This window comes from Gobius niger (genome assembly GCF_951799975.1).
Source record: "Gobius niger genome assembly, chromosome: 18".
Lineage (NCBI taxonomy): Eukaryota > Metazoa > Chordata > Actinopteri > Gobiiformes > Gobiidae > Gobius > Gobius niger.
In genome coordinates this window covers 19,185,410-19,198,873 of record NC_136869.1, presented here as the reverse complement: position 1 = coordinate 19,198,873, position 13,464 = coordinate 19,185,410, and the positions used below count along the sequence as shown (strand labels likewise).

The window sequence follows — 13,464 nt, the reverse complement described above, 5'->3', positions numbered from 1 at the left end:
GTGCCGTCATGCACAAGCTCTCCATTAGTTTATTATAGCTGCAAATCCCATGATGCTTAGCGATATGACATCACGATCCTGAACTCTAACTGTAAATGCTGTCTATACTAAAAGCATTAGTCATTCCCCATAAACTTTGAATGAATCCTATAAAGATTAGAACTTGCATAACATTTTCACAGTAAGAACAAGTCACCTCCACCAGTGGATGCCCCCCGCCTCTCATCCGCTCATTTCTGAAAATGAGGCAGAATTCTCCATGGTAACGCAGCCCTCTGAGGCTGTCGCTGCTAATCCTCCACGAGCTTACTCAGTTCTAACTTCCCAGGAGAGGGTTTTAACCAATAGCATAGAATTCTGCCCAAAACAACTCCTACACCTGTCCGTGTGTCCAGCCGGAGCGGAGCGACCACAGGAGACAATAGAGCAGGTAGATATGATTCTATAGACACATAGGCCCACTCTCAGGCATGAGCACAGTGCTGAGCATTTAAACATGTTTGTGCAGCTATGATGTATCGGCTGCTTTGACCTGCAGAGGCTAACTATTGTATGTGGGCGGATGAGAGGAATTTGCTTTGTGCATCTGATCTTTGATGACTCACTATTAAAAACATGTTTTAGCCACAAATGTCTATGGATGTATATACAAGTCTGAGGCTGTGGAAATATGAAGCTTGTTGTTTCATTTTCTTTTTGAAAATGGTTCATATGTGCCATATACGGTATAATATCAATCCACTGTAGCACGTCTGGTTCTATTGTAGTTACAGTACAGCATAGTTCAATTATAATTATTTTCATTCCCCATCATGCCCTCATCTCCCTGCACACCCCTACCCTCTCCACTTTGCAGCACTAATCCTTTTGTTGTGGACTGAGGGGCCCAGGCTTGGGCTGACCATTCGGCACGTTAAGGGTTGTTTGAGCTGAAGGGCGCCTGCTGAGCCCCTGGTCCTGCTCCGAACCAGGCCAGACCAATTCCTGCCTCCTTCATCAAGAGAGCACATCTGTGCTGTTGCCTCCTTCATTTCTTTTTCTTTTTTCATCTCAAGCTAGCCTCAAGGAGTAAAAGGGCATTGATAAAAAACATGGACTGGAGGTACAGCTCTCCCCTGTTGCTGCTGCTGCTTCTAATGAGAGCCTTGGAGACACGAGGGCATGAGCAGAAGCATCTTCAGGATGTGCTGAGGGCTTTGGATATACAGGGCACTGACGACCAGCCCAAACTCCAGCGACACCACATCGGAGTCCTGATTGACAGAGTCCTCCAGGCGGTGCACTGTGCAGAGCAGTTTGACTCTGCACAAGGTATCTGTGAAAAGGTGAGGACCAGCTATAATGTTTTGTTCACTGCTTTGTTTTAAATTTCAACGTAGCATAATATGATATCACAATATAGCATTTACAACGCTAGGTGCCCAAACATACAGGGACAAACACCATAGGCACAATATCAACAATATAAAAATAGAGAGTAATTTGTATTTGAATCAAACGGCAGTGCAATCAAATGCGTTTTGAGAGCAGCTTTAAAAGTTTCTAATGTTGGAGCATCTCTATTGTTTTGGGTGAGGCTGTTTCAGAGTTTGGGAGCCGCCACACTAAAAGCACTCCTCACGTCTTTGAATGGGATCTGGGCAAGTTCAAGAGCAGCTGATCAGCCAACCTCCTGATCTGACTGATGCATAAACAGACCAGACCTCAGAGAGATACTCAGGGGCAAGTGCATTAAGGCATTTGAATACAAGCATCAAAATCTTAAAATCACTCCTGTAGCTGACAGGGAGCCAATGGAGGGAGGCCAGCGCAGGGGTGATATACTGCCGCTGCCTTGTCCCTGTCAGTAAGCGCACAGCAGCGTTCTGTACTTGTTGTAGGCGGTTGAGTGTGGATTTGTCCAGCCCACAATAGAGCGAGTTACAATAGTCAATGCGAGAGGATATGAACATAACTCATTGTGCGGAAGATAAGCTTTCACTTCACTTAGAATTCTAAGCTGAAAGAAACTAGCTTCAATCACAGAATTTATTGAAATGAAAACACAACAACAACATTTATGTGTCATGAACCTTGTACGCCATGGTCTGCTTATTCCAGAAATCGTGCTTGTTATGGCAGGAATGTGAGCAAACGTGAAGGCTTAAGTTCTTGACCTCCATGGAGCATTCATGCTGAGTAGCTTTAGGCATCTACCCTGCACACTGGAGTTTAGCTCTACTCTCCAGAACAGCGTGGCGTAGGCGCAGGTGGTGGAACAATGGGATTACTCTGTTTATTTACAGCAAAACTTTCCACTTATTGTCCAGGCTCTCTATACATCAACATGGAGGAGTGCCCTCTGGATTACAGTGTGTGGGTCTAGTCAGTGACGCAACTAGGCCTCTCTCTGATATCCAATGTCCAGGAACTAAATGTACCTATTATTAGTTATAAAATAAATGCTTGATTTTGATTGTATTTGCTGAGTGATATCTTGATGTCTTTTCCTTTGCATTCTTTGATTGTAGTGCCTGACTCCAGACACAGCCCTCTCAGTGTTAGACAACAACAGAAGCCCTCACCTGACTGAAGGGGACTACCAGAAGATCTCCACTGTGCTGCTTTACTACATCATCAACTTGCAGGACTTATGCGTTCCAAACTCAGCCTCTTCGCTCAAATCCTCCTCTTCCTCATCCTCTGGGAATTACCAGTTTTACCTCTTGGCCCTGACCAACCTGCACCCAGCGGAGGACAGCCTCTTTTTATCCTCCAATGAAACCAGGAGCATACTGCAGCTAATCAACAAACACTACCATCCCTCCCAGCATGAGGTAAGTCTACACAGCACGTTGGAACAAAATGCTGCCTGTTGCTTACCCGTGTGTGTTTCTGTAGTGCGTTGATGCAGCTCATCTTCTCAGGGAAGTTGAAGTTCAGGAAAGTCCAGGAGCTGACATGTCCGCGGTGCCGAAGCTGTCTGCGGCCATCGTCACTCACTTATTGCTGGGACACTGTTTCAAACAAAGGAATCTCCCGGCTCCAGCTTTCTTCACCGACTACATCTTTCAGTCCTTAAACTGCACGAGCGATTTGCAGATAGTCGGTGAGTTTGACAGCCTGCAACAGCAAAAGGGATTACATATGTACAATTGGAAAATATCTTTCATTTTTACCCACACTGGTCCCCAATATTGGTTGAGCTTATTGTCACAAACTACACTACTTGATTCTACAGTACATTGATATTAGTGTGAAATTATTTTTTTTTATTTTGTTTGCTACATGTTTCCTTACTGTTTTGTTTGTTGTGTTAAGATTTAGAAGAGTTGCTTCACCAGTTGGGAGTTGGACGTGAGGACACAGTGCACCACCACAGCAGAAAGAGGCGAAGCATCACTACAAAAGAAAAAGAGCAGAAATTAGAAGGCGGCGCTCTTAACCAGGAAATGAGCAGTGACTGGGCCCAAGTGAGAGCCTTCAGCCTAATATCTTTAAACTTTATGTTACTGCATCCCCGACAACCTATGACTTCTTTTGTTGTTCTTTCTCAGGTTTGTTACTCTGCCAATCAGTTAGTGGATATTTTTGCTCTGGAGCCTCATTCGCCAATTTCCAAGGACCACTTCAGACAAATCTGTCCTGCCATCATTCAGCAGTTGCTAGGCAATGCTTGTGAGACCGCAGAGTTGAACACGAGAGGACCGCAGCCCACGGCTTTTGAGAGTGAGACAATTTAATTCATTGTGATGCTCCGAAACTTTATCCATGTAGTTGTTTACCCAATATTCTATAATTCAACAATTTCACACCAACACAAACTCAGTATTTCAAAAAGACACCATTAAACATAAATGCAGTCCCTGCATGTGTTGTATAATACTACGTAACACAGATGGAAATTAAGGCAGGTTTACATGTCAACCTCCAGTAAATTAATGAGCACGGTTAGGATATAAGATATTTTTCCAAGATCTGGAGTTGGGTTCCACTGCTCTTGACTGATGGCCCCAGTAGCACTGAGCGGGGGATCAAATGCAGGGGACAACAAGGTACAACAACCACTTTTACTTTAAAGGGACACTGCATAACATTTTGGACTACACTGTTGCCATTAGTGCAAAAAAAAACGCTCATATTGACCAGCTCGACACAGAAAAATACTATTACTGCATGGAATAATCAAAGAATGGATTTGTATGAGGACCTAACCTATTCTCCTAAAAGGTCCAGTTGAAATATTTAATTTTTGAAGGACCTAACCTATTTTAATCTGAAATTATACTGACAATAGTCATATCTCCATGGAGACGAGCTGGAGACGTACCCACTCCTGGTAAAGATACAGTTATGTCTTAGGAGATCTGAGCCACTCACAGTAATAACACATGTTTGTTTGTACATTTCTGGGGTATTTTCCCAATGATGAAATTATCTATGATAAAATAAATGCTTGTATTTCAATTTGATTATTTTATGGGATTTCCTCCTGTGCAGAGTACGGCTACAGCACAGTCGCGGTCCTGCTCATCACCCTGGGCTCTATGCTTGGCACATGCCTCATCTTCTTCCACTCGTGCCAGGAGACGTACACCCTGATCCTGCAGCTGTTTGTGGGCCTGGCAGTGGGCACACTGTCTGGCGACGCGCTACTCCACCTCATCCCGCAGGTGATTGCCATCAGGAGTCTTTGTGTTCATGAAGCTTCTAAAAAAGCTGTAATGGATGTTCAACTGTAATGCTACTGTCCAGATCCTGGGTCTTCACGATGCGACCCACGTTCATGGTGACGACGAGCACTTTGCTGAAGGAAAGGATCATCTCTGGAAGATTCTGGGCATAATAGCTGGGATCTATGCTTTTTTTCTACTTGAAAAGATATTTACATTTGTGGTGCCCTCACATCCACATGTAAGTTAACACTTTCATTTGAATTACAACCCGTTATTATGTGGAAATGCTTTGTCTTGATTTCCTCCCATTTCATGTGTGTCCTTTATGGATGCAGAGCCACGGACTTCCTCTGGAGCTCAGCTGCAATGGTCAGTCTCAAAGGGGAAAGTCCATCTCCACTATACAGTTGGTGAGCCTCCCCAAGATGTTACCCAAGAACACAAAATACAACTAAACAGTATGATACAAGATATACTTACTTAAGAGTGAAATAAGGTTGCATTAATTTCTTATATAACAGAAATGATCAATGGTGTAGGAGGCAGCACAGAACAGGGTATGTAGGATGTTGGAAAAGTACTGCATCATTCAGAAAGAGCTCTTTGCTCGCAGCTAACTATGCTGGCACTTGAACATGTTTTGTACGTAATCGCAAAGGTGAGACCGTACATATTATGTTGTTTTGTATGACACAGACAGTGTATGCTCATGATTTTGTTTTGCAGGGCCCTGTGGATGAAGTAGAGTGTGCAGAAATGTCTCCAGAACACACAAACGCAAGGAGAAATTCAAAACAGAGTGAGTTGAGTGGTTCTCAAAATGTGATGTTGTGGTCAGACTCAATCGTGGTACAATCTACTTCTGGTAGAACTTTTACATTTCAAGATTGGATTCATTGAATTTATTCCCTAAAGTGATGTTGACTGACACATAGAAGAACTGTAGTATCCGACCCTACACCAGTACTTTTGATCGCCTGTGGGTCTTACTAATTAGTGGCGGGCATAACAGAACTCTGGCCACAGTCTGGGCTCAAACACAGCCTCCCTTTGTGTTCCCAGGACAAGGCGTTCCTCTGCTGGCTGTGATGGTAATTGTGGGAGACAGTCTTCATAACTTTGCTGACGGGCTCGCGATTGGTGCAGCCTTCTCTTTGTCGTCCGAGACAGGCGTGGCGACCACAGTGGCTATCCTGTGCCATGAGATACCACACGAGATGGGTGAGAAGTCGTTATCAAGGACAGGTGGAAGTGAAACTCCAAAATATTAATCATTATGTTGGAAAATCCACACTGTCTGCTAACTATGGCTGCATAAGAAATCTCTTTTGTACCAACAAGTTATATTTGGGTCAAATGATGAAATGCCAACAACTTGTGAAAAACTATCAGTGACGCATCCTTGAAAATGAACCTTTTGGTACCTTTATCTCACCGCTTATTGGACACAGAACAAGTCTGGGGTTTATTCTGTGTGTTTTATATTTCCAGGAGACTTTGCGGTGCTGCTGAACTCAGGCCTCCAAGTAAAGACTGCTGTGCTCATGAACTTCCTGAGTGCTCTCACTGCCTTCATGGGCCTCTACATCGGGCTGTTTGTGTCCGCAGAGACAGAGGTGCAGCAGTGGATCTTCAGTGCGACAGCTGGGATCTTCCTTTACCTCTCGCTGGTCGAAATGGTAAGTAAGGTCTATATATATACTGTTATTTGCATGGTGCAGGTCATGGTGATTTGTATCCTGGGTTTTGTCCAGCTCCCGGAGATGAGTCGTGTGAAGACCACTCGGCCGTGCCTCCTGTTTGTTCTGCAGAACCTTGGACTCCTGATGGGCTGGGCCTGCCTTTTACTACTGGCCCTCTTTGAGCATAAACTCACTCTGTAAACCATACATTCTTATTTATCACAGAGCTGCAAGTCAATGTATGTAAGAGTGTAAACATTATTTTTTAAATACTCATATTTTAGAAATCACATTGTGTGCATCTTTTCTTTTTATATATTGTATTTTTTATATGCCCGATATTAAGGTGAAACATTCTTACATAAGATTTATGTAAGAATATGTAATATGAAAGACAATCACTGAGTAGTGTTCTCTAAAATTATATTAGTAGTAAAAACGATTATAATATTTGTTAACGTGGAAAAAAGACAAATATGTTTTTACAAAATGGACACAAATCACGATGAATGAAGTTTGTAATTTAAGCCATGGAATAATTGGAAGCTCTCTTGGATGCAGAAAACACTGCTTTGTTAAGAATAAGCTGCTTACAATGTTTTTGTTAAATGCTACTTACTTCTTTTGCAGTTTCTCACCTCTGAGCCATTGTTATTTGTTTTGGCGCTCTGTGTGATCTAATAAGAGAGCACTTCCACCCACCTGGGCTACTTGTTGTGTTCATCCACCAACCTGGATGACTAATGCTCGCTGTTACTGAACCTCAGGAGCCCCAGCCTACACAGCGCACACGCTCTCTGCTGGCCAGAGCGGCCCACTGACGGAAAGAGAACACAAGCAACAATGAACACGGACCGTTTCTCCATTTATTCCATTGCTGTCATTAAATGAAATGAAAAACATAATTTACTGTAACTGAGCTAAGTAAGAACACTCGCATGTTATCTGTATCAAAACAGGGGATTTTTGCAATCATATCTAAAAGCTGACACATTTATTTCAACCTCTAGGGAAATGTTCAGACAATAGCAGGAAGTCCCTGCGTTTTCTCTTATTCCAGCACATTTGCCTGTCATTGTCACAATGCCTGACAATGACAGGCATTTGAAAATTAGCTCTGATTTGCCTGTATCTACTTTTTCACACCTGACATTTTATATCAAATACATGTTGGCATGTGTACAACTTCTAAAGTTTCCTTCAGAGCTGAGGAAGAAAGAGCATCGTATTTGACCAGGGCTGCATGTGTGGAAAAAGCCCAGGGTAGTCAAAAATTACGTATACTTTGTATTTATTTTTGATTTAAAAACTAATTTGAAGTGTTTTTTTCCTTAAGAGTGCAAAACTTAAAATGCAGATATTTGTGCTTATTTGGTGATCTCCAACACCATGTAATTTTAAAAGCAACCACACGATGGCAGTCATGCAACAACATAAAATGTGCTTGGAAAGAATCTGAGGATGAAGTTCGCAAAAGTTATATTTTCACCTTTAAACCAAATAATACAGAGCCACAAATGTCTATGTCCATAAGACTTCTTGAACACTATATATATCACTCAAAGTTAGTAGTGAAAGCTTTAGGCCTAATAGATCTTTAATAGGAAGATCACTACATCCAACTTTACTTAACTAATATTGTGTAACAGTGCAGAAACTGTACCTAGTTAATAGTTGAGTGAGCGCGTGTTGGCGTTTGCTGAGGGCGCGCTGCAGCGTGGGCAGGAGGGCAGAGCCTGGCTACTGATGCTCTGCCTGATATTATAGTCTGCACTTCAGTTTTCATACCTCAACTCACCAGAGAAGAGAGAGATCCCTTTACGCGCAGGCTCCTCCTCGTCTCCAAAGTCCCACACTGGAAGAAGTTTGGCGCGATCAGCTGAGAGGACGGTCCCCTGTCGCTGACCGCACAGATTTTCACTTTAATGAGAGCAGGTGATGAGGATGAGGATACACGTGTTCGCTTCCATCAGACGGTGTAATGGTCGTGCTTAACACTTGGGCCGCACATCTGGACAAAAACACACCATGGACTCTCTGGACCAGGCGCTGCTCCACGTAAGTCCGCTTTAACTTATATAAACTTTAATGACATGCAAAGGCAGCAGACTTTACTCACATCTGTCAAAGTTAGCTTGGAGCATCTCAATGAGCATGCTAGCCCACCTGCTCCATGCTGCCTGCTGATTGGCTGAACCAGGTTTTAGCCCAATTAATGCAAACTTTAATCAACTAAAGGTAGAAATTAGCATTTTTCGATGTTTCACTATATTTTGTGTAATTGAGTGTCACCATTATTATTACACATTTAAAGCTGCATTGTGCAACTTTTTATAAGATTTTTTTTTGTGTGTGTGTGTGTGTGTGTGTGTGTGTGTGTGTGATTTTTTGTGTGTGTATTTGACCTTGTAGTGACCAAGTGGCTGTATGACTGGTTAGTATAGTGCCTCTACTTTCGATCACAGTGGTCTCTCCAACGCTCCAAGATCAATTGTTTTGTAGGTTTTCCTGCGAGAGGGTCCGTCAGTTGGGAAAACCTTCCAAACAATTCATCCTGGAGCGTCCTAGAGACCACTGTGATGCAAAGTAAAGGCACCGTGCGAACCAGCCATACTGCCACTTGATCACTGCAAGGTCAAATACACACTAATGTCAACTTTTTGTTTCACTTAAAAAGTTGTATAGTGCCCCTTTAATAAGCATTTGATACACATACTTTTTACTGTATTGTCATAGATCTTAAAGTTTTCTACGTGTGCTTCCATCAATCAACAAAGATGCTAAGATTTCACCATAGCCAACATACAGAAATTGGCTCCAGTCTAAACCCACCCTTGCCCATACAGTGAAATCACATTATTCATATTTTTCACATCACATTAAACCGTTTGCACGTTTTCACTTTTTATCACACTTTCCATTACAGACTCAAGGCAACCGAGCTCGAAGAAAGGGACGATTTAAAGGTTCAGATGGCAGCACTTCCTCAGACACAACCACCAACAGTCTTGTTCGACAGGTAAGGACTTCTTTCAAACCCCGAGCTAAAGGAAAGACAGAAACCCTTCCTTGGCTGCGCACTCAGGCTGGACCATATGGCTAGAAATGCATTCACAAATAATGATCGATCTCCACGTCTGATTTAATTGTTCTTACTAAAACTAAAATGATGGCTATTGTTCAAATCATTCTTGAGCGCAGGGATTAAAACAGACCCTCACCAGCAAAAAATCAACTGCCCACCAGCTACTGCACATTTAGGTGTGTGACGCTGCGTTTGTATATTACCGTCGCTAAAAGCAAACTGGCATACGAGTTGCGCCGTAGTCATCATCATCCATCAGGGAGGAGATTGTAAACAGCGGCGGGGACAGAATGTGAAAGCCTTTCGGTCGGAGCGGAGGCTAGACTTGCGGCGTCTGGTCTTTGTTAAACCAACCTGCGGAAGGATCCTCAACCTTTGCGAAATGTTTCTGCCTTTTTAGGAGGAGGCACACGGCGCGTCTTTGGCACAGGGGAGCTTGTGCTGGAGTAGATCAGAGCATCTCCTGATCTGCTGTGTGTCCTCTCAAGGCCATATCGCTAACTTTTTTTGCCTGTTAAGATCGTTCAAAACAGCATGAATTTACTGCTGCGTGCCGAGAGCTGCCGGGGCCAGACTGCCTTCCCACAGCCCGGCCCGGCAACGTTAAGTTTCTAACTAAACGCTGGAGCTTTGAGTACAAATTGCATGTTTAAACAGCTTCAGAAGCATTTACACTTGAGAAAAGCCTGAAATTTGAGCTGCTCACAAGTCAAAACTACAGGGTTAGTAAGTTTACTCATAATAACTCTTGGCCAGGGAAAAGAAAAAACAGTCTTAGTGATGCCTTGAGAGCAGATGTGTGTTTCTTTCCAGTAACTTCTCTGTTTGTATAATATTATTAATACTGTTTACACTTGTATTATCACATTTATTTAGGCTGCCGTTTCCCAATATGCTAGTCATAGACCCTGTAATCTCCCGTAAGCGCAGGGTTTTTAAATAGCTGAGGTGAAAGAAAGCCGGGAAACTATGATGCAGGACTGACCTCTCACTGCCTGCCCATTAGTTTTAATCTCATTCGTCACGATGTGACTTCTGCCGGACACTTTTAAGATGCAGTAAAATACACGTATGCTTGCATCCCTTTTTGCGTGTCCTCCATGTACTGACCTTTGTTTCATGCGCCCGCTCTCAGCTCCCCCAAAAGTTTTAGATCCAACGCTTCTTTTATAGGCATGAATATCTTTCTATCTAACTGCCGGAAGATGAGTGTGGCTCTGAGGAGGAGAAGGCAAAGGGCAGACTGTGTGTAGGCTGGCATGTTACTGGGAGCTGTGGCCAGAGGTCTGAGAAAATATGGGGGAGGATTAACTGTTCTGCTTAGCCATGGGAGCGCTGCAGCTTGTTTTACTGTTAGAAGTGAAAAACAGGTGAATCATTTGCTTGTTACATCATTTTTTTTTTACTTTTACTTGTCGTTTGTGCCCGAGTGCCTCGACATAATCATAACTTAGGCCCCTCAGTGTCTCACCCAGGAATACAATGACAGAATATGATCACGCTTTGATCTTGCTGCTGACCTTTACATTTTCAGATGAGCAAGTGCTGCTGCAATGATATCACATTTTGAATATTTTTTGTACAATTAGAATACGTTTGTCTGGGTAAATTTGTCTCTACTTATCTCAACTGAACAGTACAGAGAAAAAAAGTATTGCAATTTATGAAAGCAAATAAGGAAAATGCCAAATATCTTATCTACATTTTTACAACGGATCCACATAATTGCAATATGAGACATTATTATTTTTTACTTTGCTTTAGAAGACATTGAATTCTTCAGAAATGATCGATCCTTATGCCATTAGCTAAGTGTAAGTATTTCTCCATTAAATTACCTCCTGCCCATATCTCAGCTGTCTGTGTTTTTTAGACTAAAACTGTGACATTTTAAACCTTCCCTTGACCAACAGCTGTAGCCTCCTGCTTTGGTTTTGAATGCATTGATGATACGCCTCTTCCCGCGTGTGTAAAAATGAGTGATAGTCCGTCCTTTTTAGACTCCAGGCTGCGCCCCGGAGTCTGTCTTCTGTCTGGTGCATCCTGGGAAACCATCCAAGCCCCCATTGCCTTGTATAATAATAAACTTCTTAATATAGTGCTTTGCTATAAACGGAATTAACAAAGCGAGTTATAGTGAGTGAGTGGAACAGAGGGCAAACATATGAGGAGAGCGAGTCTTTTAAGGCCTGTTTCAAACAAGAACAATTCGCCATTCTTCTTAGGAGGTAAACTTGATTATAAAAACAATCCTACCTACACTTCTGAATTTGGGCCAAAGCAACACTTAGAAATACAAAACCAGAATATAGTATCATTTTTACCACATCTTTCTTAGCTAGTAATAATATAGTTTTAAGTCATATAGGAAAGTTTTTTTCTACTTTCCTGATGATTACTTCATCTGCAGAAAACTTGTAGGTTAGTTGTTTTATCTCTGAATACATAGGAGAATTATTTTGACTTGATGATAATTCTTATGACCACACTTTGGCCCTTGTTCTTTACTGCCTCCTACATTGGTATTTTAAATGTAAATGATTGCAACAGGCCTCCCACGTGTTCGCTGCATTGTCTCCTTCTCCCTGTTTAAATTATCCTCTATCTGGCCTTTGTTTTATGTAACAAGTCTAGCTCTTATCCTGCATTGACTTGATAAAAATGGCCGCTCTGATTGAAGTCCAGGAGGGCGTGGTGAATGGAAGGAAACTGAGTCTAATTTCCACTTGATTGCGGGCATTTTTCCTCCCTCTCATGATCCCTGCGATTATTTTTTTTTCTCTTTGGTTAACGGACGCACGGAGCTCATTACGGTTATCAGATCTGGCCACGTATCTGATGTAACTCGGACCAGTCAGTGACTTGCTGAGGGCTGCCACTGGGTTCAGGCCCCAGTAAATCTGAAGCATTTACCCATAAGACCTCTGTGTGAACTCCCAGAAATGTATGCCATGATTTTCCAGTGGGACATAATTCAGGTTTGAGCAGACAACAAAGTCTGTAAAACTGTACACTGCATATGAGGTTTCAATAGGCTCCACAGGCTTTCCAGGCAACACGACTCTGCCATCTAGTGGCTCATTTTACACACTCATAACTGTGGGTTATGGTTTTTATTTGTTTCCTACAATGAGATAAGTATTCAAAAGATACAGTTAGGGCTGGCTGCTATTGACAAAAAACAAAAAAAATCATATAGTGATATTTTTGCAAGCCATCAGAAATATGCAAAAATGTGGAAATATCTATATTCAGATTGCGCTTTGTCTTGAACAAATGACAAAAGTGCAGGAAAAACAGTTAACAAAAACATGAAGTACATTTCATTTTTATTTTTGCAGCAGTTTGTTTAACTTTTTTTGTTGGTTTCTTGACATTGAGATACAGTTAACTTGATTTTGTACATCGTGTGTCTTCCAAACAGCAATTTTAACGATATATTGCCTCTCTAACTACAGTCCAGTAATGTACAAGATGACAAGTTGCTACATAAAAAGTCAAACAAATGTCCTGTGCTGTAATGTTATGGAAGCAATATCAGCCTATGACAGTGCTGCATTACAGGATAGTGCTCCATCACTGATTACGATCCTGACCCCTTGGTTTTTGACTCTGAGAGGAGTGAGAAGTCTTCTGTCCCATAGATGTTTGAGTGAGCTGTTTCAGATGCTGCTGAAGGCTGGTCTGACAGTCAGTGAGCGGCTGGCGTCCTTCCTGCAGTGTTCCTTATGAGGCTGAGTAATGGTTAATCCTGAAGGGGCTTGTGATGGATAGAAGCAGATATAGCTGTATAATAGGACTGTTCTCTGTAAGGTGCACAGCTCTGTGCTTCTAATGATGTCGTTCCATCAATAGGGGCGCATGTCTGCCTGCCTCAGGACAGGAAGCTTTAGCACTGACAAAGTGTAGCTCTGCAGTTTTGTGTGCTTCTGTCAGAACTAGAAAAATCACATAGATAGATGGGAAAAGCCAGGAGCTGGCCACACAGACTAGCGAGTTGTTGATAGACACTGTTGTGCAGAGGTTGTGTGCAGATGCTCAC

The 13,464-nt window shown here is 42.4% G+C and overlaps 2 protein-coding genes across 3 annotated transcripts in view; both read left to right on the top strand.

The window, feature by feature from the left end:
- The first annotated feature begins 180 nt into the window (after nucleotides 1–180).
- LOC306977745 (zinc transporter ZIP12-like) lies at nucleotides 181–6,620 on the top strand. 2 transcript variants are annotated; one of them, XM_079576179.1, is made up of 13 exons: nucleotides 181–430; nucleotides 1,056–1,325; nucleotides 2,511–2,816; nucleotides 2,881–3,088; nucleotides 3,301–3,452; nucleotides 3,537–3,708; nucleotides 4,480–4,652; nucleotides 4,735–4,893; nucleotides 4,991–5,065; nucleotides 5,382–5,454; nucleotides 5,718–5,876; nucleotides 6,147–6,334; nucleotides 6,410–6,620. In XM_079576179.1, the coding sequence occupies exons 1-13, from the start codon at nucleotides 209–211 to the stop codon at nucleotides 6,536–6,538; spliced, it is 2,286 nt and encodes a 761-aa protein (XP_079432305.1). In that variant the 5' UTR covers nucleotides 181–208; the 3' UTR covers nucleotides 6,539–6,620. The 2 variants fall into 2 exon arrangements, with proteins under 2 accessions (XP_079432305.1, XP_079432306.1); XM_079576180.1 differs by having other exon boundaries at nucleotides 300–430; nucleotides 857–1,325.
- A 1,627-nt stretch (nucleotides 6,621–8,247) lies between these two features.
- The window catches only part of cacnb2a (calcium channel, voltage-dependent, beta 2a), a 44,186-nt gene continuing 38,969 nt past the window's right edge, over nucleotides 8,248–13,464 (top strand). Inside the window, exons 1-2 of the mRNA XM_079576197.1 lie at nucleotides 8,248–8,395; nucleotides 9,264–9,356. Of these exons, the coding sequence (XP_079432323.1) occupies nucleotides 8,366–8,395; nucleotides 9,264–9,356 (123 nt within the window). The 5' untranslated portion in view covers nucleotides 8,248–8,365. The remainder of the gene's footprint in view (nucleotides 8,396–9,263; nucleotides 9,357–13,464) is intronic.

What these genes read in the sequence shown, in the direction of transcription:
- LOC306977745 (XM_079576179.1), top strand. Translation starts at nt 209, where the DNA reads ATGCCCCCCGCCTCTCATCCGCTCATTTCTGAAAATGAGGCAGAATTC. An exon ending in TGAGCAGTGACTGGGCCCAA is followed by an intron (nt 3,453 to 3,536) that starts GTGAGAGCCTTC and finishes GTTCTTTCTCAG; the next exon opens with GTTTGTTACTCTGCCAATCA. An exon ending in CCATCTCCACTATACAGTTG is followed by an intron (nt 5,066 to 5,381) that starts GTGAGCCTCCCC and finishes TTTGTTTTGCAG; the next exon opens with GGCCCTGTGGATGAAGTAGA.